Genomic DNA, 27,789 nt, shown 5'->3' with positions numbered 1-27,789 from the left:
CTCTGATTAGTGGATGCTGATCTATGATAGGGAGGATGGTAAAAATGGAAGAACTTTGTATTGGACAAAGGGGAGGGTAAGGAGGGTTATAGAGGTAGGAAAGGTGGTAGAATGAGATGGACATCATTACCCTAGGTACATGTATGATTGCATGAATGGTGAGTCTCTACATCTTGTACAACCTGATAAATGAAATGTTATGCTCCATTTGTATACAATGAATTGAAATGCATTCTGTTGTCATGTACAACTAAGTAAAACAAATTTTAAAAAATTAAAAATAATGAATAACAGCTTAAAACTTATCTAAAACTGTAAGGTCTAAAACAGTAGCCATAAGCAACATGTTGCTATTGATCAGTTAAGATCAAACAAGGGCAAATAAGATACTGAATTTTTAATTGAATTAAATTTTAATTAATTTAATTTTTAAAACATTCAGTTCAACTACCAGAAAATTTTAAGTATGTCCAGAATAACTAGATATGTAAATCTACATTTTCAACAGTTGATACTTACAAAATATAAATGTAGGTCAAATATTTCCAAGAAAACTCGGGTCAAAATTTTAATGTGTAAAATATAGACAAACTAGTTTTTAAAACTTATTACCTAATAAAATGTGTTATAACACTCATTGTTAATTTTTCCATTGATTATAATTCAAATTAATATTTTAGATTCACTGATTTAAGTAAAATATTATTAAAATTAATTTTACTTGTTTCTTTTTTACTTTCATAATATAGCTACTGTAAAGCTTAAAAGTACTTATGTTGCAACAGTAATACAGGACAGTACTGTTCTAAAGCTTACATATCTAAATTCAGGTTAGCAATTAATACATTAATTAATATTTCAAACACATCCTGACCTTTTCACTTGATTGTCTTCTTTTCTTTAGTTGAATGAAATCTGTTTCCACCCTCTCTGCCAGTTCTAGTTTCCTCTTGTTTCTTTTAAATGCAGCTAAACTGAATCCTATAAAAGAAACATTAAAAATAACATTTGAGATTTATTAGGGCAATGGAATAAATGAGATATCCTGAGCAGCATTTCCAGAAGAAAAACAACAACAACAACAACAAAAAAAAAAAAACCCTTAGTAAAGTTGAATTAAGGGTTTTTAAAAAAGTCTTTTTGATGTACCCTTACATAGTAACAGAATAAGAAAAATAACATAGGTCAAAATTTAAGAAAAAGATCAAGCCTGGACAGACAAGTGAGTCCTGAAGGTAGATGGAACCCAGCAGCATCTATTGATTCATGTTATCTCCAAATCTGGTTTTGTATGTATCTGTACATAGAAGACAAGAGATAAAACCTGAAGATCATGCATAATTAGGAAACATACTGGAGATTTATCCATCAAGAAAGGAAAGAAACCCCAAAAGATATACCCAAAAAAGTGGGAAAGAGGAAAGCCATCATATACTATGATACAAGAAATTTCAAGTCTCAGCCTTGACTCTAGATGTAAGGGAGAAAAAGTCTCCCTCAGAAAATTTTTAAGTGAGGATAGTATTCAGACATGTTTAGAGGAGAATTCATACTATGTGATCTGGAAAAGGATCTCAGTGTGGCAGTGCTTTAAAAGGCCTCCACCTATAAGTGCAAATATGCCCTGAAAAAAACACACATGCCTTAAATTACCAAGATCTCACAAAATTCCCATGTTTCATTTAACATAGTTTAAAAAGAAAAATTCAAAAAACACATGAGAAATAAACCACCAAGAATAAATGAATATAAGCCAAACAAATATTAGAAAGTATAGTATAATCTAAGAAGACCTCAGATACTAAAATAATCACATAAAAAGTAAAGAACATGAAACTAAAAGGACGATATTAAAAATATCCCTAAAGAGCAAAAAATGATCAAATGACCATGCAGCAAATAGGTTTCTAATTGTAACTATAAAATATTTGTTATATAATGCATTATATGTTAATGCATTATATAACAATATATCATATAATATTCTATATTCTACTAAAACAGTGAATTACATTTGTTAAATTATATAACATATATATCAAAAATTTTAAATTTGGTATGCAGATTTCAACATCAAATTAGACCCAGTTGATAAGAGAAAATGCAATTAAGAACATAACACTGGGGCTGGGGTTGTGACTCAGTGATAGCACTCACCTAGCATGTGTGAGGCCCTGGGTTCAATCATCAGCACCACATAAAAATAAATAAATAAAATAAAGGTATTATGTCCAACTACAACTAATAAATAGATATTTTTTTAAAAGAACATAACACTGAAGAGGTTACTGGAGTTTTCTTATGAGAGTAGACTAAGTTGTTCAGAGTAAATGTCTCCTTGGATATTGTTAAAAACTGTGGATACAAATGGAAAACACCAACTTTTGAAGCATTAAAACCCTTACACAAAATATCCAGCTAAATTCTGGATGGTAAACTAAGGGCTAAAGTTGTTTTTGTACTGTGAGCACTTGCCAACACTAGCATACTAATGTTTCATTAAATACTAGGGAAAAGAATAAATCTAGGACACATTAAAGGTGGAAAATTTTGAGTAGCAAGGTCTAGGATAGGGGCAGCAGATATCATATCTGGCCACAAAGGTGGTAAGAAAATCTCCCTGAAACAGCCCAAAACAGTCCAAGGAAATGGATGAGAAAAACAAAAAGAGGAGCAGAAGAAACTTAAGGAGCTAAAAGTGAAGGTCATGGGGAAGGGCCCCTCACTGATTCCATTTCTATTTAAATATCAGAATTTCCTACTTCAACATCTTTTGCCATCTATAGTAGAATGAAATATTACTCTGGAGTCTTGCAGATTTAAGAATAAACTTTTGTTTAAACAAATGTGGAAATATAGTAGAAACTCCTCACAGTAAACTGGGGATTTAAAAAAAAATATTAGATGTTGATGGGCCTTTATTTTATTCATTTATTTATATGCAGTGCTGAGAGTCAAACCCAGTGCCTCACACATGCTAGGTAAGCACTCTACCACTGAGCCACAACCCCAGCACTAAACTGGGGATTTGAAGGGCTATTTACCCTCATAGAAAGACTGAACTATAACTAAAAAAGTCCATCCCTTCCTCTATCATATTAGCTACTGCTTTGCAGACAAGACTGTCTTGGATCATAGAACATGAGGAGAGGAGGAAGAGAAAGTTAAGGAAATGAAAAAAGGATGAGAAGGAAGTAAAAGAGCATGGAAAGAAAAAAATAATCTCTGAGAAAGTTTTGGTCTGATTGAAGCCCTTGCACAGATTTGCAAATATACATATTGTGGAGTCCCAAAAGAAGAGAATGAAAGAAAAGACAGGAAACTGGAAGAAATAGAGGTTGAAAATTTGCCAAATTTGATGAAAGTTAAAATATAACCATCCAAGAGATTCGAAAGAACTCAAAGTAGGAAAATTTGAGAGACTTACCCCTACCCACATTATAATCAACCTGTCAAAGTGCCCCTCCACAGACAGTATCTTCAGTGTCATGCTTATACCCCAGGATCACAGCTGCCACTGCTGGAGAGTAAACCACCATCAATTCTTGCCTTTGCAGGGCCTCAGGATATGCCCCTCTGCAGTTGGTAACCTCTGCGTCAAGGCTAGTGCAACTGCCATCAACATTCACCTCCATAGGATCTGAGGTCATGCATTCCTGATGGGCCAGGACCAATGCAGAGTTACACCACCACCTCCAGAAACACATGTAATATAAATCATTGAGGCACTTGCAGACTCCACTGAGGTTGAATGCAGCTGAAGAAATCATACTGAAGCTATACTTTAATTATAGCTTCAGTATACTTAGAAACAAAGCCAAAGCATCTGCTCAAGTGACAAACAACAATGCATCTAAACAAAAAGGTCTTTTACAATGAAAACCACTCCAGAAAACTGGAAGAGGCACCAGTTAAACCAGATGTGCAGACATCAATGTAGGGACACAAGAATCATGAAAAAACAAGGAAGCATGACATTACCAAAGGAACACAACTTTCCAGAAATGAATTCTAATATATAGGAAATTTCTTAAATGCCGTGAAAAGGAATCTAAAATAATGACCCTAAGTAAACTTAGTAAGATGAAAGAGAATATAAGTAGACAATTCAACACAATAAGGAAAATAATTCATGGATTGAATGAGAAATTTAACAAAGAAGAAATCATTTTTCTAAAAAACGGAAATCTTGGAGCTGAAGAACTTAATCAATGAAATAAAAAATGCAATTGAAAGTTTCAACAACAGAGATAGATCGATCAGTGGTAGAGCAAGAATCATAAAAAAACAAGAAGCTCTGGGCTCAATCCCAAGCCCTCCCACCACACACACACACACACACACACACACACTCAACAAAAGACGAGACCAACTAAAAATAATAATTTCTGAATTAAAGATAGGTCTTTTGAAATAACTCAGTTGCATTTAAAAAAAGAAATATATACATGGCCTGGAGATGGAGTTTAATGGTAAAGCACTTGCCTACCATGCACAAGGCCCTTGGTTCAATCCACAGCACTGCAAAAAAATAAAAATAAAGCTTGAGGCTATATATCAGTGGTACAGTGCTATTGTACTTAAACTGCCATAAAATAAGTCAAAGACAAAAATAGCAAGAGCAGAACATCAAGTCACAAATAAGGGAATCCTCATTAGACTAACAAGAGTTTTCTCAGAACACTATAGGACAGATGAAAATGGAACAATATGGTTAGTCCTAAAGAAAAAAAGCTACCAACCAAGAATACTATACTCAAAAAACCCCATCTTTCTGAAATGAAGGAGAGTTTCTTTACCAAGTGAGCAAAATCTGAGGGAATTATCACTACAAGACCAGTCTTCCAAGAAAGATTTAAGGGAGTACTACATATAAGAGCAAAAGGATGATAATTACCATCATAAAAACATATAAAAGACTAAAACTCATTAGCAAAACAGACACACACACACACACATACACACACACACACACACACACAAAACTTATCAGAACAGAAAACCACCACACCATAAGGATACACAATAAAAGAGGAAGAAGGGAACAATATACAAAATAATCAGGAGACCAAAAAATTACAGGAATAAGTTTTTACCTATCAATAATAACCTTTAATGCAAATGGATTAAATTTTCTAATCAAAATGTATAGATTGGCCAAATGAAGAAAAATACAAGACCCAATGACAGGCTGACTACTAGAAACTCACTTCACCAGTAATAACACACTCAGAATCAAAGTGAAGAAGACTAAAAATGAATCCCACAAAAATGGAAAACAAAAGTGAGCAGGAAAAGCTATCCTTGGGAAAGATAAATTGATTTTAAGTCAAAATTTGTAAAAGAAAAAACAAAAAAAAAAGGTTGAAAAAGAGATAAAGGAGTATAACATTATACTATAAAAACTGAATCAATTAAGCAAGAGGATATAACAATTGTAAATACATATACATCTAATACTGAGTACCCAAATATATACAGCAAATATTATCTAAAGGAATAAATAGATTCCAATACAATAATAGTTAGGGACTTCAGTACCCCATTTTGAATGATAGATCACCCAGACAGGAAATCAACTAAAAATCATTGGAGTTAATCTACCCTATAGACCAAATGGACCTAACAGACATCTACAGAACCTTTCATTTAACAGGAAAGAATACACATACTTCTCATCAGCACATGGAACATCTTCTAGTCTAGGCCATATGTTAGGACACAAAATAAGTCTCAAAAAAATTTTAAAAACTAAAATTACCTCATATATTTTCTTTGGCTATAACAGAATAAGACTAAAATTAACAAAAAATGACAAAAACGCATAATATCAATAATCATCAGAAAAACACAAAACAAAACCACAATGAGATATTATCTTACCCCAATTAAAATGGCTATTATCAAAAAGACAAAAAAAAAATGCTGATAAATATGTAGAAGATAGAGAAATATTATACACTATTGGTAGAAATGTAAGTTAATATAGTCACTATGTAAAATAGTACAGAGGTCGCAAAAAAACTAAAAATGTGACTACCATATAATCAGCAATCCCAATAGAAAATATATATCCAAAGGAAACAAAACCATTATATCAAAGAAATCCTGTATCCTCATGTTTTTTGTGGCACTATTCACAATAGCCAAGATATAGAATTAACCAAAATACAAAGCAATGGATAGATGGATAAAGAAAATATGATGTATATATAAAATATTATTCAGTCATAAAAAAATAATAAGATCCTATCATTTGCAGGAACTTGGATGGAATTGGAAGCCATCATGTTAGATGAAATAAACCAGACACAGAAAGACAAATATTGCAAATCACCACAGAAATTCTTACGCATGTAGAAATTTAAAAAGTTGATCTCAGAGAAGAGTAAAGTAGAAGAGTGGTCGCTAGAATGCAGAATAGAGGAGGGATAGAGGTTAAATAATGAGTACCAAAATATAGTCAGATAGGAGGCATTTGTTCTAGTATTTTACAGCACAACAGGGTAACAACTAGAAGAGTCCAAATCATCCCCAACATACAGAAATGATAAATTCTTCAGATGAAAATACTAATTACCCTGATTTAGTCATTACACATTATACACATGTATCAAATCATCACACTATACCCCTCAAAAATGTACAAATATTATTCATTTGAAAAGTATTTTAAAATTTATCTTTAATTGTCCAAAAGCCAACGACAAAGAGAGATTCTTAAATCTTGTCATCACACATTAGGGATCCTCAAAATAAGATTATAAGCGAAGACAATTAGAAGAGAGTTCAGAAATAAACCCTACATATATGCTCAAATGAATTTCAATAAGGACACCAATATTATTCAATAGGGAAAGAACAGTCTTTCCAACAAATTATATTGAAAAACTTGATAGCTACAAGAAAAAGAATGTAGTTGAACCATTTCCTGATATTTCCTGATATTATATGCAAAAAAATCAAAATGGATAAAAGACCTAAGAGTAAGAACTAAAATTATAAAACTTTTTTAAAAGTAACAGAAAAGATTGAACATAATACCAAAATGCAGGCAGCAAAAGAAAAAAAAAAACAGATAAATCACACTGCTTCGAAATGTAAAACTTCTATGCATCAAAGGGCACAAAAAGGCAAAACCCACATAATGGGTTAAGATATTCACAAATCATGTGTTTAATAAAGTGAAACACAGATCATATGAAGAACTCCTATATCCCCACAACAAAATCCAATAAAAAACACAGACTAAGGACATGAATAGAAATTCTCTAAGGCACACATAAAAGTGGTTAATAAGTACATGAAAAGATGTGCAACATCACAATCATGAAAATTAAAATTAAAACCACAGTAAGATATTGCCTTGCACCCATTAAGATAATTATCACCTTTAAAAAGAAAAGAAAAAATGCTAGTAAGGATATGGAGAAATCCTGGTGCAGTGATGGTAGAAATATAAAATGATGCAATCACCACAGAAAATAGTATGGCAGGCAGCTCCTTTAAAAACTGAAAAATATGATTACTATATCATCCACCAATTTCTACTTCTAGAAATCTAAATTAAATGAAAGTAGGGGCTCAAACAGATATTTGTACACATGCCAAGTTCACAGCAGTATTATGCTTAATAGCCAAAAAGAAGTAAACCAAATACTTATCAATGGACAAGTGGGTAAACAAAACAAAATGTATAGATGCACACAATGGAATATTATTAGACCTTATAAAGAAATTCTGACACACACTACAACATAAACTAACCTTGAGAATATCATGCTACTAGAAATAAGCCATTTACCAAAAAAAATCCCAAATACTATATAATTCCACTATACAATATGAGGTACCTAAAATCATTTTAAATTCATAGACACAGAGAGTAGAAGTCAGACAGAAATGGACTATTCTATGAGCTAGGTTGGGGGGGGGGGGGGCGGGGGGATATGGAGTTACTGCTTAAATTAGTACAGTTTCAGATTTTCAAGATAAAAGGAATTCTATATACAATGGTAATGATGGTCCCACAGCAATACATATATTTGAAGCTACTGAACTATACGATTAAAAAATATAATATGCTGTTTTTATGTGGTATATATTTCACAATTTTAAAAAAGAAACAATAAATGTACATGAAATCTTACAGATTTCTTTCAATAGGTAAATGGCTAAACAAACAGAGGCACACTCATACTATAGAATACTCCAGAATATACTTGGAATACTCAGATAAAAAATCTATCCATAAACACAAACACCTGGATGAACCTCCAGAGAATTACACTGTGTAAAAGAAAAGAAAAAAAGCTGATCCCAAAGAGTTACATACTGTAAAATACCATTTATATAATAATATTGAAAAAAACAATATGTATCAATGAATATATAGAAATAGATATATATAACATATATGTAATATATATACATATATAACATATACATACATATGTAACATATATGTAATTATGTACTTCCCTTTCAACTTCAACTTAATAATCCTTCTGATAGAAATAAAAATTCTAGTGAAGTCATTACTAGGCTTAGTTTCACATCCAACATTTTAATAGCAGTAAGAATGATGTTAATAGTTAAAGGTATGCATGTCTTCTGTGAATTGGCAGTTCTATTTCTAACTATCTACCCTGATTTTAAAAAAATGTACAAAGTGATGTACACAAGAATATTTGTGGAATTATCAATGCTAATGGCAAAAACAAATATCCTGAATCCTACTAATAAATAAGAAAATGGCTACATGTGTAACATATATGTTACATATATGTAACGCATATATTACATATATGTGCCACATGTATTGCATATATGTTGCATATATGTAACACATATATTACATGTATGTTATATATGTTATAAATATATATGATATAGTTGTGTGCCAGGAGTTAAGGTAGAAGAGAAGTGGATACAGTCATAAAATAGCAACATGAGAGACCTTTGTGGAGATGGAAATATTCTGTATTTGGATTGTATCAATGTCAATATTCTGATTATGATATTGTATTATAATTTTGTTATCATTGAAGAAAAATAGACAAAGGGAACATGAGATTTCCTTATATTATTTTTTACAACTACATGAAAATTTACAATTATCTTAAAATAAAAAATGCAAAACACCGTTACTGGGCATGTTATAAAATGACATTAAGGGCTGATATACTATATAACAACTATGATAAAAGTCTACAATTAGAATTGGTCCATAAACGTGTTTTGTATCAATCATATTATCTTTCAAAGTATCCGGTTAAAAGAAAAAATACAAGAGCAAAAAATATAGTTAACAAAAAATAAGAAATTGAAGTCCTATAGTAGAAATGTCTATAAATTAGCAGACAGCACCCTCATAGTGTCAATTATGTATGATCATCCTTTATTTACCAAGGGGCAACAAAGGTACTTCCCTTTCAACTTCAACTTAATAATCCTTATAATATAAATTAAAAATCTAGTGAAATGATTACTAGGCTTAGTTTCACATCCAACATTTTAATAGCAGTAAGAATGATGTTAATAGTTATCATCCAAGTGTTTCTATATGTCAGAGGTTGGGGTAAAAATAAATTATCTACATTTAAGTAAACACAACATCTCCATAATAAAAGTTTCTTGGAAGCAACTTGCCCATATACACACAAAGGTGTATGCCTCTAAAGCCTTTGCTTTAAACTGGTATGTGGTCACTAATAGCATGACTTTGGGAAGCTAGTCTTATCAAAAGTATACAGAGGGCTAGGGTTGTGGCTCAGTGGTAGAGAGCTTGCCTAGCATGTGTGAGGCAGTGGGTTGGATACTCAGCACTGTATATAAATAAAATAAAGGTCCACTGACAACTAAGAAAAAAATTTTTAGAAAGTAATCTCTGAAAAGAATCCAGCAACAGACAGGAAAATGGTATGCATGCCTTCTGTGAATTGGCAGTTCTATTTCTAACTATCTACCCTGATTTAAAAAAAAAAAAATGTACAAAGTGATGTACACAAGAATATTTGTGGAATTATCAATGCTAATGGCAAAGACAAACATCCTGAATCCTACTAATAAATAAGAAAAGGGTACTTTTATAGATAGATAGATAGATAGATAGATAGATAGATAGATAGATAGATATGTTTATATTTATATATAACAGCATCAGTTTTTAAAAAATAATTGATCTAGATGGGCATGTAGTACATACCTATAATCTCAGCAACTCGGGAAGCTGAAGCAGGAGGATCGAGAGTTCAAAGCCAGTCTCAGCAACTCAGCAAGGCCCTAAGCAACTCAGCAAAATCCTATCTCTAAATATAATATTAAAAAGGCTGGGAGTGTGGCTCAGTGGGTAAGTGACCCTGGATTCAATCCACAGTACCAAAAAAATAAATCTATATATGTCAACATGGACTAATTCCACAATATATTTTGTTGACTGACAAAAAAAAAATTTAGAATTCTTTGATACTATATATCTAAAAAAGTTACTAAACATACTATTGTATGGTATTACACAAAGAAGCAAATCAAACCAACAATTGTCACCAGAGACAGCACACTGAGAACAGAAGTAAAGGACATGGTTAGGTTTATGTGAAATATTTCAATTTTGAAAAAGGTAATATGTTCTTATACCACACAATTAAAAAGTAATAAATACTGGAAAGTATATGAAGATAAAGAAATGATTACATATTGGTAGTGAGAATGTAAATTAGTACAGTCATTATGAAGATTAATGGAGGTTCAAAAAATAAAACCATTACTATTTGATTTAGTAATCCCACTACTGGGTATGAAAGTAACATATCAAAAAGATACCTTCACTATTCATAATAGTTAGGATAAGGAATCAACCTCAATGTCTATCAACATACAAATGGATAAAGTAAATATGGTGTGTGTGTGTGTGTGTGTGTCTGCCTGTGTCTATTCAATGGAATATTATTGAGTCATAAAAAATATGAAAATCCTGACATTTGCAACAAAATGATAGACTGGAGAACATTACATTAAGTGAAATAAGTCAGAAACAGAAAGATAAACACTGCATGATCTTACTCATAAATGAAATCTTACAATAAAAGAAAGAAAAAAAACTGGATCTCACAGAGGATAAGAGTAGAATAGTGGTTACCAAAGATTGGGGAGAATGAGGAGAAGAGGAGGGAAAAATTATCAGGTACAATGATATTACTTGATAGAAGGAGTAAGTTCTAATGTTATATGGCACAGCAGGGTGAATAGTATTAACATAATGCATTATACATCCCAAATTAGTTAGAATAAAAGAATTTGAATACACTCACCATAAAGAAATAATAAAAGTTTAAGTTAATAAATATGCTAATTATCTCACTTTGTCACTATCTAATGTATACATGAGTCAAAACATCACATTGTACCTCATAAATATGTAAAAATACGTGTCCATCAAAAAAATTGTTTAGCAATGAATGATGGCAAATGCTTATCATTTCAGCTAGTCAGGAGGCTGAAACAAGAAGATTGCAAGCTTGAGGTCAGCCTGAGCAACTTAGTAATACCCTGTCTCAAAATAAAACTTAAAAAGCTAGGGATATCGCTCAGTGGTAGAGTACTTGCCTAGCATTTGCAAGGCCCTCGGTTTAATCGCAGTACTGCCAAAAAATAAATAATTCATTAATAACGATATAATGATAGTAGTAATAATAAAGCAATATATATGTTTAAATAATCTACTTCTGCAATATAAATTTATTTGCTAATGCATATCATTTGTTATTACTCTATTATTATTTGTATGATATTTGCTAATAGCATGCATTTATAAAGGACAGGTTTCAGCTCCTGGTAATGAAGCAGTAGATTATACCAGACCCACCTAATAATTACAAACTTTAGACAAAACTTTTAAAAGAAAATAAAAACTTCATGAAGGAGATGACTAAAAGTTGGTAGAATTATGAGAGGATTCAACCACTGGGTAAGACCCACTTTCATGCAGCTTTTCCCATAGGTCCCTGCGAAATGCGCGTGTGCGCACACACACACACACACAAGAATTCAAGCAGAAAACTACAATTTTATTGCTCTGAGGGGGGGAAAAAAAGAAGAATCAGGGCTACTAAAGCAGCTAGAAATGGAGGGCAAAATCCTAGACAGAAGTAAGATACCAACTCTAGGAAAATCCCCCAAATCACTGAATAAGTCCTGTTCATGTAGGATGCAAGACCCATAAAGCCTAGTGAGAAAAATACCAGCTGAAAAACTTACGGGCATTTTGATAAATTTCCACTGTGGGAAAGTCAAAGTTTAAGGTGTCCAGTGAAACCACAGAAAAGTCCTATCTTAGTGGTAAACACCATAAGCCTACAACTAAAAGCTAAATTGACATAGACCCCCTTTAAGAAAGTCTAAAACCAAGCTGTGACAAAAATCAAGATGATCTGCAAATAATTTAATTACATGCCAAAACAAAACTCAACATTTTTCAAAGGAAGATAACAAATCCATAGTCTTTAAAATATACCATCTACAGTGCCTGGTTTGCAACATTTTAAAAATATATTAGACCAAAAAATTTAAAAATAAATAATAAAAAATTAAAAAATACATTAGACAAAAACATGCATTAGACATGCATTAAAACAGGAAGACTCGATTTAGACACAAGAGGGGGAAAATCTATCAATAACAATTGACCCCCAAAATGGTCTTGATTTTAGAATATAAACCAAGGATTTTAAAATACAAATGAATATGTTATAAATGGGTATATGGGTAAATACTTGAAGAATTTCAAGAGAAATATAAAAACTGTAAAATAATGGAAATAAAGAGTGGTGATAGTTGTACAACACTGAATATACTTAGCACAACTGAATTGTACACTTAAAAATAGCTAAAATGGTAAATTTTAAGTTATGTGTATTTTACCACAATAAAAAAAAAAACTTGTGAAAAAAAATAGGCTAAAAGAAAAATACCTACCAACCTAGAAGTCTATATCCAAGAAAAATTATTTTTAAAAGTAAAGGTAAAATAAAGATTTTTCAGAAAATAAAAACTGAGAGATATCTTCACCAGCATACCCACATTACCAGAAACGTTAAAAGAAGATCTAGGCCTGAAGGTAATGAGGTGAGCTAGAAATTCAAACTTGAAGGAAGGAATGAAATCTTAAGTGAATGTGAAAATATTAGGTTTGGTCAATTTATTTAGGCTAAAATTTACAAGAACATCCCAAAATCTTTTGGAATACTCAAGAGCATTAAAAACCTACAAATTATAATCCCCCTCAAAAAAGTGATCTGGTATATAGCATATCATTAGCCAACATCAATACACAATCTAATTTTTACTGAGCACTAGACAGTGGTGTAATGTCAGACAATGTCTGGGTTTTTTTTTTTTATGTGAATAATCGTTATAATCATTCCTTTTAAATTCATCCACCATAGGTAAATACTATTCTATTTTGAAAAATAGAATTTATCACTTAATATTTAAGTACCTTATTTATTCAGGGAAATTTTCTTGCTGATTAGTTATAACAGTCATAAGAAATCTACAGCATATTGTGTTTTTCTTGTTACAAACATAAAAAACTAATGTACGGCCAAAATATTTTTGTCATCCTGCAAAATCTAGGAATAGCCATTTTATAATACCCTTTTATGTAAACAAAAGTAAAATAAAATTGTCATGGTAAATAGCTGAGTTTATCTCCACACCCTATTAAAATATATCAAAACAAAATTTAAAGGGAGGGTTAAATACACAAGGAATACAAACTGGTATGATGATGATGGAGGCAATAAAAACAAAATCTTGGAAAATAAAAAGCAAGTAGACAAATAGTAACTAACTGAGGAGAGGAATATGAACTCTAATACCTGAAAGGCACAATATCACAAAATAAACTAATTTCTTACCAAGAAACATCAGAAGAGCTCAGAATATAAGGTATCAGTAGCTCTGACAGTCAAGTTGGGACTACAAACAAGAGAACTGGGAAGAATTTATCAATAAGGAATATCTATGATTGAATCCCTGCCTTAGGCTTGCAGCAGAAAACAAGAGGTTTACTCTTTTGAAAGGCTGAACCACATAGGCCCCAAATTAGTTAGTGCACATCAGGTACAGCTGGAGGCAGGTATCAAGAGCTCTACTGAAAAGAGTTCACATAAAAGCTTGCAAAAAGAAAGATTAAAACTTCAGCCCCGTCACTTCTTCTGTAACCAGAAAACTGGCTATTACTCTGTCAGAACTAAGAAAATAGAATGTTGTGTTGGAGCAAAACCTAAGAGATTCCTCAACAAAAAAACCTGAACACACAACTGCCTTGAGGTCATCAAGACCTTCCCTCACACACAAGGCTTGACAGTGGCTTTTAAGTGCCTCATTCCTAAATATGAAAACAGAGGACCAGTACTAGATAGCTGAGAGAATTTGCCAACATGTCATAGGGTCCACAGCAAACAAACAAAAAACACAAAATAGAAGGGGAATCATCAGATAAGAACAAAGAGCAAACTATAATATCCTAAGAAAGATAAGCAAAAATATTGAATAATTGAGACAAAAGCAAGATTGTATTAAAAAGGGGAAAAAAAGTAGTAATCAGAGTTGGTCCTTCAAAAACTAAAACTATGAAAACTAAAATTATAAATTCATCAAAAGTAGATGATTTGTGAGAGAATATTAAAAAAAAAAATTCTTCATAAAGTACAGCAAAAGTAAACAGGTATTTTTAAAAGGAGAAAAAGTAATTTTTCAGGAAGATACAGTGAATTGAAGCACATGAGTTAATATCTAATTCACAGAAATAGAAACAAAGTAATAGGAATAGAGAAAATATGAAGAAGTTACTACACATTGTCTAATTTCCCCAAAACTGAAGCACACAAATTTCCAAACTGAAAATGCAAAATGAGTATTCAACATTAAGAATGAAAAGGAAAAAAATCTCAAGATGCTTTTGTTAACAATAATCTAAATATGAAATTAAGAGCTTCCTTCCACAAAAACTAAGAGTCTTGCGTAATAGCAAGACTAGAATCCAGATAATAAGAGAATAAGTTTCTTCAAAAACCTAAGGGAAAATGCTTTCCAGTCTCACATGTATCAAATAAAGAGTAAAACAAGAAAGAAAAACACATAAGATCCAGGAAACAGAGAATCTGATACTGGAGAGAGGTAAAAGGAATCCCAAGGTGAAAGTGAGGTAAAGTCCAGGGATGAGAGCTATGCAGCAGGTCTAGTTGAGACTAGACTGGAAAATGCCAGGTGGCATATCTCCACAAAAAACAATACACTAGCAAGTGACCTAATTTGTTTGCCTGACATATGACTCTAACGTAATTCTACTGCAAAGAAGGGAAAAACAGGGGCTGGGGTTGTGGCTCAGCGGTAGAGCACTCGCCTAGCACGTGCGAGGCCCTGGGTGCAATCCTCAGCACCACATAAAAACAAATAAACAAAATAAAGGTATTGTGTACAACTAAAAAATAAATATAAAAAAAGGGAAAAATGGAAATTCCTATTCTGCTTTACTGCCACACACAGGTTTCTTCCCTCCAACTTCCCTATATTACAACTTGTAAGAGTTGAAACTTATTATAGACTTGCCATGAGATATAATCATGTACTTTTTATAAAGCTTGGTTTCCTTCAAGCTAATGGTTCGTTTTTTCAACTGGTTATTTAAATTAGCTTCAGAATACTTTGACAAAAATAAAGACTTAATTGAAAAAGCCATTAGTATATGTTTTAATATTTTATGCAAATATGTATTTAATTTAAGGTGTTTTTTTTCCCTCTTTGCAATGCTGGGGATTGTTTTCAGAGGCACTTTACCACTAGAGTATACATCCCCAGCCCTTTTTATTTATTTATTTTTATTATTTACTTTTAAGTTTTTATATATGCAATTTTTTTTTAAGTACTAGAGATTGAACCCTCATGCATGCTAAGCAAGTACTCTATCACTGAGCTACAACCCCAGGCCTTTTTTAAATTTTGAGACAGGGTCTGTCTGAGTTGCTGTGACTGGCCTCCAACTAGCTATCCTCCTGCCTCAGCTGGGATTACAGGTGTGTACCACCACACCAGACAGTTTTACTTAGCAGTCTCTGCCAAGTTACATTTATTTGTACCTACAATGTATTATGTTCATTTCACTACACACTTACTAGGAATAATATATTTTTAACCCTTTCAAAAATTAAAAGAACAAATTTACCATGTACTCATTTTAATTTGAATTTCTCTATTGGTTATGCTATATTAAATACCTGTGACTTTTGAACATTTTTTTATTGGGCTATTAACTTGTATTTCTGTAGTTTTGAATCTGGTAAACTTCTTCATAAAGATATATATGCTTTTGTCATATTTTTGACAAGTGTTTTTCAGTTTTAATTCTTAATGTGTCAAAGCTTTGTTTTTCTTTTCTTATATTTGTACTTTAAAAATCCTCCCTCAGCTTAAGGACAGTTAAATATTAACCTATGTTTTCTTCCGCCTCATTCTGTCTGTCTGTGTCTCTGTCTCTGCCTGTGCGTGTGCGCGCACGCGCTCTCTCTCTCTCTCTCTCTCTCTCTCTCTCTTTTCTCTCTCAGGTGGTGCTATGGTTTTATTAAAAGCATGAGAAAGCAACAGGGAGACCTCAGGAATACAAAGATAGCTTAAAATAACTTTTCACATATCTTTTAATTATAAATATTTCAACATGTTAGTATGCTTCCTTAAATATTTGTACTACATGAGTCATAACAGAAGTAATGTAACACTTTCAGGAATGTATGCTCATATAGCTTAAATTCTGAAGTTTTTACTCACTTGTGGTCATGATGTTAGGAGGGCAAGAGGGTATTCCATGATCTACTGCCCATCTGTAGGCTCCTTCTCCAACTAAAAAGCTAACAACAGAAAAAAAATATTCTTTTAAAAACTCATAGTGTCATCGTCTACATATTATAAAGTAATACTGTGTGCTAACTGAAAAAAGTCTTGCATGTTAATCTAGTTCTTGATATAGTTCAAAATAATAATATGGCTATATGTTCAAATTTCTTTTAAACTTTTGCTCATTTGCAATAATTAACAAGCAAAAAAACAGAAAAAAATCAACATAATAAAAATTAAAATAGTTGACTTCCCAGTAAAAAATATGAAGATTTATCTTGGATCACCATGGTTCTGAGTTTACTTCACAAGATCTACTTAATCAGGTTAAGAGTCTAAGATTAAGAAAATCTTCAAATTTGGTATTCTTGCCTAGTAGAATACCAAGACACACCCCAAATAAGGAGACACATCTTGTGATGCCAAAACACAATGAGATAAGCTTATATTTCTAAGTCTTGATGCAACAAAAATACAGAACCCACAGAATCATTTTTTCTATGGTGAGTACAGTACTGTTATGTCCCAAAACTACTTTTGCAAGTTTTAACCTAACAAAGTGACTAATATGTTACTACTAGATTACTGTGAAAGATTCATTTTCAAAATTTCAAACAGCATGCAAGATAATTATCCCATTCCCCAAGAAATTTGGCTAAGCAAATAGCAATAGCAAGCAGTAAGCATAATAATTAATCATTTCTTCTTCCATAACCAATTTATTTAAAGATCTCAGTCAGCTAATAATGGATTCCTTGAACTTGTACCTGCTTGTTAATTCCTCATTTTCTATATTTTTTTTTAATTTTTTATTGTTGGTTGTTCAAAACTATTTTATTTCTATTCTTCTAATCATTTCAACACTAAAAACTCAGAGTAACACATATTGAAGTATTTTTTAATATTTTTTAGTTGTTGATAGACCTTTATTTTATTTATTTATATGGGGCGGTAAGAATAGACCCCAGTGCCTCACACATGCCAAGCAAATGCACTACTACTGAGCCACAGCCACAGCCCCAGCCCACACATATTAAAGTTTTAAGATCTACTTGTTTATAAGACCCCTAACAGACTGGCAAAACAAAAAACTAAGTAGACACTCAGAACATATCCAGATGTTTCCAATGACAAACCAGTTAATCCCAGTAACTGTTTTCTAATATATATAAAGGTAGGCATGAAGTTTACAGCATCGAAAAAAGAAAAGAGAGCCAACAAGGATATTTTGTACCTCTATCTCTTCAAGTTTTGATTTTTAATTAAAAATTCCAAAGGATTCTGAGAATAGAAAAGTTTTTCTCCTATTCTTACACCAAATGAAGACTGCTACAAAGAAAAACAATCAAATAAAATTCAAATGTTGAAATAAGAACTTAGATATAAATTGAAGCTGTTCTGATAGCATTTTTAGCATCTTCTTCTTCTAGAATTGATAAAAGAAATAACTTCTGTTAATGTGAAGATGTAAAAGAGATGCTGAAATAGTAAACTAAGTGATCTATATGGCAGTCCAGAGTTGAATCTGGTAGTCTTACTACTCCTATTGGTCCTTTTGAGTTCAATCCCAAAACCTCGAATCAGTGGCATTTTATAAAATATTTTTTTCATTTATTCATCATTACAAGGTTTGACAAATAAATTTGCTACAATAAACTATGCAAAAATAAAAAATAAAAATGCTTCTCCACAGTGCACTAACCTACCCAGTACTCCCAATCTTCCTCATCCTGCTTTCCATATTTTTCTAACATACTACATAATTTGTAATTGACATAGCATATTCATCCGTTTATTTCTGTCTCCTTCTTATATACTATAATCTTCATGAAGATAGAGATCTGTTTTTCATCAATAAATCTCAATCTAGAACAGTGTCTGAAGCATACTAAGCATTAAGTAAACATTGGCAAGGTATTAAATAATCAACTAGAAAACAGCACTTTCCTTATGTTACACCCATCTTAATTTACATCAAAGTAGGTCTAAAGTGTTATCAAACAAAGCTGCACCAATCAGCTGAGATCAGCATTAAGGTAGGATGATTAAAACTCTCAATAAGCTGAGTGAAAATACTGCTGCAAATGCTTACTGAGCAAAACACCTGAAATGGACTACCTGGGCAAAAATGGTGATGTGAATGACAATGTTATGAAAAGAAACCACCCATTTCAAAGCACCATGATTCTATAATTGCTAAAAATGTGTAATTATGTGACTCAAAAAGCTCTCAAGGATCCTCTGGGACCCCAATGATCAAAGTGGTTATTCTAGATAAGAAAAAACATAGGAGAAAAAAACAGCTATTTCTTTGAACTTAAAAACTGATTTTTATTTTACCTATCATTTCTTTGTTTATCATAAATATATGAAATTGAAGAAAGACAAATTAGACTATTGATTAGTCAAAGCTGATTGAAAGTGCAAACAATAAATTAAATAATAAAAAATTGACTTCTAACTTTTTATTATAGAAATTTTCAAAATATATAATTGCTATGGTCTGAATGTTTATGTCCACCCCCCCCAAAAAAATCATATTTTAAAATCCTAACCCCCAAAGTTTTAGGAGGGAATCAGGAGGTGAGTCTTTCGAGCAGGTAATTAGGTCAAGAAGGCAAAGCCCTTGTGAATGGAGTTAAAAGTCCCAGAGAGCTACCTCTATAAGGACTCAGCAAGGAGGACTCAGCAAGTGACATTAGCCCTCATAAAATACAAACCAAATCTGCTGGTTTCTTGATCTTGGACTTCTCAGACTTCAAAAATATGAGAAATAAATTTTTGTTATTTATAAGCTATCCGGACTATGGTATCCTGTTATACCAGCCCAAATTGATTAAGGCAACAATAGTACAGAGAATAGCATGATAACCCCAATAGATCATCAATTTGCTTTAATAATTATTAATACATTGCTAATCTTACTCATGAATATGCCAAGATTTTTGAAGCAAATCCCAACATTATAAAATTTCAACTATAAATATCTTAATATGCATCTCCAAAAATAACTTTTTAAAATATTTTTTAGTTGTAGAAGGACAAAATGTCTTTCTTTCTTTATTTATTTATTTAATGTGGTGCTGAGGATCGAACCCAGTGCCTCACACTTGCAAGGCAAGCACTCTGCCACTGAGCTACAGCCCCAGCTCCCAAAAATGACTTTCTAAGAATATTAAAATATATATATATATTTAACACTTAAAATTTAGATAGAAAAAATAAAATCAAAAAATATTCAGTGTTTACATTTCCCTACTTGCCTTATAAAATTTGCTATTATTATTTGTGTTTTTTAAACTATTTAGTTGAATTACAATCCCATGAAGTCTATACTTTCTGATTAATTCACAGTTGGTATATGTTTCTTTTAACCTTTAGGTTTTTAAATTTTATTTTCACACTCATATAACCAAAGTACTATAAATCTGAATGAATTTATGAACTATAATAGATAAAATAGAATTTAAAATAAACAATATTATATTTGCCTCTCAAAAAAATTGAATGTCTAATGAGCACTTCAGATTCAGATCCTATTCATACTAAACATAAAACAAAAACACTTGTCTAGCTTTCTTGTTTCATAAAAAAAAAAAACACATAATTTCCATAATTTATATTAGAAGCCAATGAATTTTTCTGGAGGACCAGGTAGCCAATAGTTTAGGTTTTGTGAGTCAGAATGTTTCTGTTCCAACAATTTTGTCTTGACAATAAATCAATATGGCTATGTTCCAATAAAATTTATTCACAAAACAGCAGACTCAACTTGGCCCACAGGTTATATAGGCTTCCAATCCCTGATCTATATGGTAATGGCTACCAAAGTTGCATTCCAATCATAAGAGGGCAAGGATTCAAGATTAAGTAAAATAAAGAAACAAGGAGATTTGAGAGTTTATGATGACAATGCCACCAACTTTATTAAGATATCAAGCATTTCAGTAGTCTGACCAAACACCACTATTTACATAGTGCAACATATAATGATGCCAAGAGAAAAATGAATGCAATGAACTGTTCAATGAACCTATGATCCTGCTGAATGTTTTTACAATTTTAGACACAGACCAAACAGATATACCTTCTACCTTGCCCAATTACCTATATAAATAAATTAATATCTTACATAAAGACTTCTTAGAAAACATCCACTGTTTTCTTGCCACCCCATAGAAGAGTCTGCTTCTTCAACAGATGATGCATGGCTTTTAACTTCTTCCCTTTTTTTCAATACTAAGAATTAAATTAAACCCAAGAAGAATTAAACCCAAAGGCATCCTATCACTGAGCTACCCAGTACTTCTGTTTTTTTGAAGACAAGGTCTCACTAAACTGCCCAGAATGGCCTCAAACTTAAAATCCTTCTGCCTCAGCCTTCTGAGTTGCTGGGACTATAGGCATGTAATACCATGCCCTGCTTTCCATCTGCTTTTAATAGTTTTTCTACCTTCATGCATGAACAATATATATTTGCTGAATGAATGAATGGATAAATAAATGAATAACTGACTGGGTGTAAACATTTATTTCTAACATGATATGAATGAACTCCACAAATTTCCAACAATCTAACTGTGGGCAAGTCTGGGCATTCATGTTCTTTAGCTGCAAAATGTGTGAAACCTACATAAATTGTAAAAATTTTTATGAGATGATACGTGCAAATCACATGAAATGTTGCCTGCTACAATATTCCAATACAATAAATGTTAACTATTATTATTATAAGTTCAAAGTTAAACTATGATGTTTGGTCATGTTGATTTAGGATATTCAAAGAATTTGTTTTTAAACTACTAGAGTTATATAGCAAACTTCAAGATATTTGAGAGGTTTCTACTTCTCAACAAACTGAATAACAGGAAAGAATTTTACCTTCTTGTCTGAACCAATGAATAAAACAACAGACAAAATATAGAAAGCAAGAGCTGTTAGACATTGGATATGAGGCAACAGAGGATTGTCATCTTTGAAAAAAATACCATAAACCTCACCTTACTGCACTCATAGGGTTCACTTTCATTCCTGTGAGCAGTTTCCAGGCCATAGCACAGGAGCAAAGCAGTCTCTGAGTTAAAGAGACAGAATGGACAACCAGACAGGCCAAAGAGGTCAAAAAAAGCTGCATAGGGAAAAGATTCCAGAGATCTGCAGAGTACTCTTCCAATTTTCAAGTGCCTGAGGTTGGTGCATGTGAAAAAGTAAATTACCGAAAGCTTTGAAACAAATAATCAGATTATTCTAAAAGAAACAATCCCTAAGTTTGCACAGGGCCAGGAACAGCTTTGGCTGCCACCAGCCAGAGTAAAAAGCCTCATTCTAGCTACATCAGTTCTATTACTCCAAAGGATTTGCCTCAATTGTAAAGCAAAATTAACTCAAGGTTAAACACTTCTTCTCCATGCAACAAAGTTTAAAGTAAGATCTGAAAGGCTCAAACTGTTTTAAATAATTTAACCACATCCTAGTATGAAATTCAAGAATATTTGTTAAAATACAAAAATATTCAGCACCAAAAAAACTCACAGTATTTGGAATTTACTAAAAAATTACCAAGCATACAAAAAAGCAGAAAAATGTGAACTATAAAAAGGAGAAAAATCACTTAATTGAAAGCAAGCCAGAAATAACAAAGATAATAGAATCAACAAACATATTAAAACAATTATTATAACTCTATTCATATATTCAAGAAGGTTAAACATGTTAAGTAGACAAATGGAAGACATTGCTTAAAAAATGCAAATCAAACTTCTAGAGATTAAAAAAAATGTCAGAATTGAATACTAAATTGAATAAGATTTGAAATAATTAGATATTACAGAAAAATAATCAGTAACCTTGGAAACTTCAAAATGAAACAAAGGAACAAAAAAAGAATGAAAAAAGTAAACAAATCATCAAAGGTCTGTAAAACTATTACAGATATAGATGCTACTCAACTTACAACGGGGTTATGCCCCAGTAAACCCACTATAATTGAAAATACCTTTAAGTCAATCTACAGAACATCATAGCTTAGTAACACAGTATTAGCAACCGTAGAGCAGTGATTATTTACCTTTACTAGTCAGGTGGCTAACTGGATGCCAAGGCCCACTGCAGACAAAAGTATGGTTTCGACTGAATACAAATTGCTTACACATCATTGTAAAATCAAAACATTCTAAGTTGAACCATAGCAAATTGGGGGTATGTCTTTAAACATATAATCAGAGTCCTAAAGGATGGGGGTAACAAAAAAATATACCTGATAGAATAATGACTTAAATTTCTCCAAATCTGATGAAATACATAACTCTATACATCCAAGGAGCAGAAAACCAAACCAAAGAATTACAAGAAACTATAAACCAAGATCACACATAAACATAATATAAAAATTCTCCACAAATTAGTAAATTACAACCAGGAACATAAAAATGATAATACATTATAACCAAGTAGAATTTATTCCACTAATACAACTACTGCTTTTAACAGTTAAAAATCAGTCAATCACTATATTGACTAAATAAGAAAAATTGTTAGATCATCTTAATAGATGCAGAAAAGCACTTGAGAAAGTAAGACACATTAAAAACTCCTAGCATACTTAAGAAAAAAGAAAACTTTCTCAACATAATAAACAGGATCTATGATAAACCTACAACAACAATCATACCTAATGGTGAAAGATCAAATGCTTCTTCCCTAGGATCACATTAAAGGCAAGAATGTTCTCTCTCAAAATTCTATTCTACATTGCACTGAAGGTTCTGGTCAGTGCAATAAAGCAAGAAAAAGAAATTAATTTAAGGACTCTTACAAAGAAAGAAGTAAAACCATCTTTATTCCCAGAAGACATAATATCTATGTAGAAAATTTTATAAAATCTATGAAAATGGTACCATAACATATGATTTTAGCAAACTCCCCAAATGCAACTTCAATATAATAAAATCAATTGTATTCCTATATACTGGCAATGAGGAACTGAAAATTAATATTTATTAAATACACATTTACCATAATGTCAAAAAAGAATGAAATATCTCAGTGTAAGTACAGAAAAACTTGTGTAAGACATAGACATTGTAAAATATAAAACCCTGTTCAGAGAGGGTAAAAAAGACCTTAATAGATGGGCATGGTGGCACCTGTCTGTAATCCCAATGACTTGGGAAGCTGAAGCAGGAGGACTCCAAATTCAAAACCAGCCTCAGCAATTAGGCCCAAAGCAACTTAGCTGTCTCAAAATAAAGGGTTGGGGAAGCGACTCAGTGGTTAAGCACTCCTGGGTTCAATCTCTGATACAAAAAAAAAAAAAAACTTAAAAAATGGATTTATGGGAATCCTAATCAAAATTCCAGCAACCCATTTAAGGAAATAAGTGAGCTAATCCTAAAATACATGAATTTAAATTTTCTAAAATATATAAAGTGCAAAATATGAAAATAATTTTGAAAACAAAGAATAAAGATGAAGAACTAGGTATGTGACAAAATCAGAGAGCTAGTTCCAAGCAGGTATAGCATTATTATATAATCTCATTTTAATGAAGAGATGGCCATCACTTTTTCTCATATATCTTCTCCCTATAAAATACTGAAATGCTAAACATTCCCTTTGACAACTGCCTCATCTTGTTCCCTCTTTCTTGCTTCCCTGAGGTAATCACAGTGACTTTGGTAATATTCTTTCCAAAACTATTTGTACATCTACATATTTATATACTCTTAGAAAATTTTTATGTTATACTAGTATAAAGAATATATATGAATGAGAAAACCTTAAAATCAGGGCAATTGTTACTAGGAACATAACAGAGACAGGTTCAGGATGAGGATGTGAGACACTGGGAAGGATGAGGATTCCATTAGAAATTTTTCAGTATAAGCAATTTAAAACCCTTTGTTGACATTTCATTCCCTAACCTGTGTGATAGAAAAAAAAAGTTTAATCATATTGTTTTGTAATTTTTAAGAAAATATATGTTCATCCAAACATATCATCAGCAATTTGATTTTTTTTAACTCTACAATGTGGAGATCTACTGCTAGAAACTGAATTGTGTCCCCCTAATAACCATAGATTGAAGCCCTAATCCCCACTGCAATATGTGGGAATAGGGTTTTTGGGAGATAAACTTAAAAAGATAAGGTCATGAAGGTAAGGCCCTCATGATGAGATTATTGTCCTCATTAGAAGAATAGAATATCTCTTTTTCCCTCCCTGCCTCTCTCAACCTCCACCGCATCTCATCTCAAATGTGAGAACACAGTAAGAAGGCAACCATCTGCAAGCTGAAAAGAAAGCCCTCACCAGAAACCAAATAGGCTGAAACCCTGATCTTGGTATTCCCAGCCTCTAGATTTGTGAAAAATAAAAGTTCTGCTATTTAAGCCACCCAAATCTATGGTATTTTGTCATGGAATTCCAAACAAATTAATGTTAATAGTAATCAATGTTACTATATATACAAATGTTTTCCTCTTTTTGGCAGGGGAAGGGAGGGTACGAGGAGGGGGATAACTGGGGATTGAACCCAGAGGCACTTTACCACTGAGCTACATCCCCAGTGCTTTTTATTTTATTCATTTTTATTTTATTTTATTTTTAGATACGGTCATGCTAAGTTGCTCAGGATCTCACTAAGCTGTAAAGGCTGGCCTCAAATTTGTGATCTTCCTGCCTCAGTCTCCCATGTTGCTGGGATTACAGGCAGCACAACAATACCCTAGCTTGCCTTTTTCTTTCTTTATTTTTTTTTTCAATGCCACAGAGTACCTAATAACATGACTAGAAAACAATTTATTTTGCCATTGATGGACATTTAGGTTGTTTATAATTTTATATTCCACAAGCAACATTTTATATTATACTTTTTAAGTTTAGACTGTATTTTTCTGAGTGATGTAACAAAGGAATTTAATACAATGTTTTTTCACTAGGTAGCCTATTGTTCCAACACAATTTACTGGTTGCACTATCCTTTTTCTCCACAACAATTTGAGATGACACCATTTACACAGATCAAATTCCCTTACATACTGAAAGCTTCTGGATATGTAGTTCTGGCCTACAAATGTTTTTATCTTTTTTTGGTGAGATGCATGAGATAGATAAAGGATAAAACATTGTTAATGATTAGTGATGGATAACACATTCATGAAGGTTATTTACAACGTTCAATGTATTTTATTCTAAGAACGTCCCCAAAGTTAATTAATTTAGACTCTAAAGTCTACTGTGTCAGATACTTAAGTTTCACAATAAAATGACCCCAAAGTGGCACACTTTAAACTCTGGACTTGAATGTGTAAGAAACTTCTAGTTTCATAATATAATGGCCCTACTTGAGGACTTAGTAACAGCAAAACCTCTTGATAATCAAAAACAAAACCAAACATTAACTTGGATCTTCTCTGCTTTAATCCATAATATTCTATTCCATCTGGAGTTTTATCAAGTATACAAAACATTCCAAGATCACAGAACAAAGTTATCTCAAAGGCATCCTACTGCTGGTGCATAACCAAGAGCCACAACCTTCTGTGGATAAATAAAAACTTTTACACACTGCATGCACCAAAGACCAAAGCCTAGGGAAAATCAGAATGAACAAAGTGGTTACCAAGGAGGAATCCTGCCAGCTGACAGCTTGCCCTTCTGCCCTTCACACAAAAGTCTGTTTGCAACTGAGACTGGGTTCTTGATTCCTATAAAATAAAATGGGCAGAAAAAAAAATTAGAAATGTCACCAAGTTTCCTACTCAGTGTTATGTTGTTTCAATAAAAAAACTTTTTAAAAACTTGGAAATCATTCTCTTTCAAGGTATTAAATATTGTAATGAAAACTTAGTTATCACAGATAATAAAATTCAAATTTATAAATAGGTGAATATCTAGTAGATATAAGAAAAAACAAATATATGATAAATATTCTCATGTTGTATCATAAATTATAGCAGCGAAGATTGAATACAAATATTTAAATAAGGTTTATTTAAATATTTAAATAAAGTTTCTTTTTAATAGATTTCACAACAGAAAAGAAAAAAAATGAACTGAAAATGTGCATTTACCTACTATCAAAAGTACATAAATGCCCTAGACATTTATTGACCATAAAACCTTTAAGGAATAAATACTATTATAAACAGTTTCAATTTTACCATGGAAACAAATAAAACTAGAAAAAGTTAAGCCAAAATTTTAAAACCTAACCTATAAGAGAGAAAGAATAGAAAGGAAGATCTTCACATTGAGTAAAAATTGACAAGACTGTAACCTAAAACGTGGTTTAGACAATTTCTGGGAAGTGAAACTGTATGTAAAAGTGAGATAACAATGTTAATCATACAATAATCTTATCTCAGAGGACAGCTTAGTATTACAAACACTGTCAGGATAACAATAACAATAGCATGATGATGATGATGATAGAAGGCAATGAAATATGCACCAGTACCTAATATACATCAGGTTCAGTGCCAAACTCTTTTGTCAGGTTATTTATTTAAGAGATCTCTGAATTCTACTACATAACTATGCTTAGGAACCCTCCCTGATTAATGAGGAAACATTTGTACAAAGGGTTTAAGTTACTACCCAAGGTCACAGAACTGAGATTTTAACACAGGCAGCTAGTGCTAGAGACCATACCCTTAACCAGTAATCTATGGATGCTTTTCAATATACTATTTGTAAAATAATAATAATAATCAGCAGCAGCAGGATATAAAGAAACTACAAAAACTTAAGACTATCAGATTGACTCAAAATAAAATGAATTGTAGAAATTTAGCTAAATACCAGAAGTTCTGCCATAAAAAAAGATGTATGAAATATCAAAAAAGGAATAGCCCAAATAAGATCTCTATAGCAGTTCTTAAGGCATTAATATAT

The 27,789-nt window shown here is 31.9% G+C and overlaps 1 protein-coding gene across 6 annotated transcripts in view; it reads right to left on the bottom strand.

Annotated features, from left to right (window-relative positions):
• Tasp1 (taspase 1) overlaps positions 1 to 27,789 on the bottom strand; it is a 292,780-nt gene that overhangs the window by 215,264 nt on the left and 49,727 nt on the right. For all 6 annotated transcript variants that reach the window (XR_009225849.1, XM_046433599.2, XM_058575633.1 and 3 more), the window contains 3 exons: positions 26,516 to 26,600; positions 16,828 to 16,907; positions 875 to 981 (listed from right to left, as the gene is read on the bottom strand). Coding sequence is in view for 5 of the 6 variants with exons in the window: in XM_046433599.2 (XP_046289555.1) it covers positions 875 to 981; positions 16,828 to 16,907; positions 26,516 to 26,600 (272 nt within the window). In the remaining variant the exon portion in view is untranslated. The remainder of the gene's footprint in view (positions 1 to 874; positions 982 to 16,827; positions 16,908 to 26,515; positions 26,601 to 27,789) is intronic.

Source organism: Marmota monax, unplaced genomic scaffold (genome assembly GCF_021218885.2).
Source record: "Marmota monax isolate L192 unplaced genomic scaffold, Marmota_monax_Labrador192_F-V1.1 WCK01_AAM20220418_F8-fsc00014, whole genome shotgun sequence".
NCBI classification, from domain to species: Eukaryota; Metazoa; Chordata; class Mammalia; order Rodentia; family Sciuridae; genus Marmota; species Marmota monax.
This window is presented reverse-complemented; position numbering and strand designations above follow the sequence as displayed.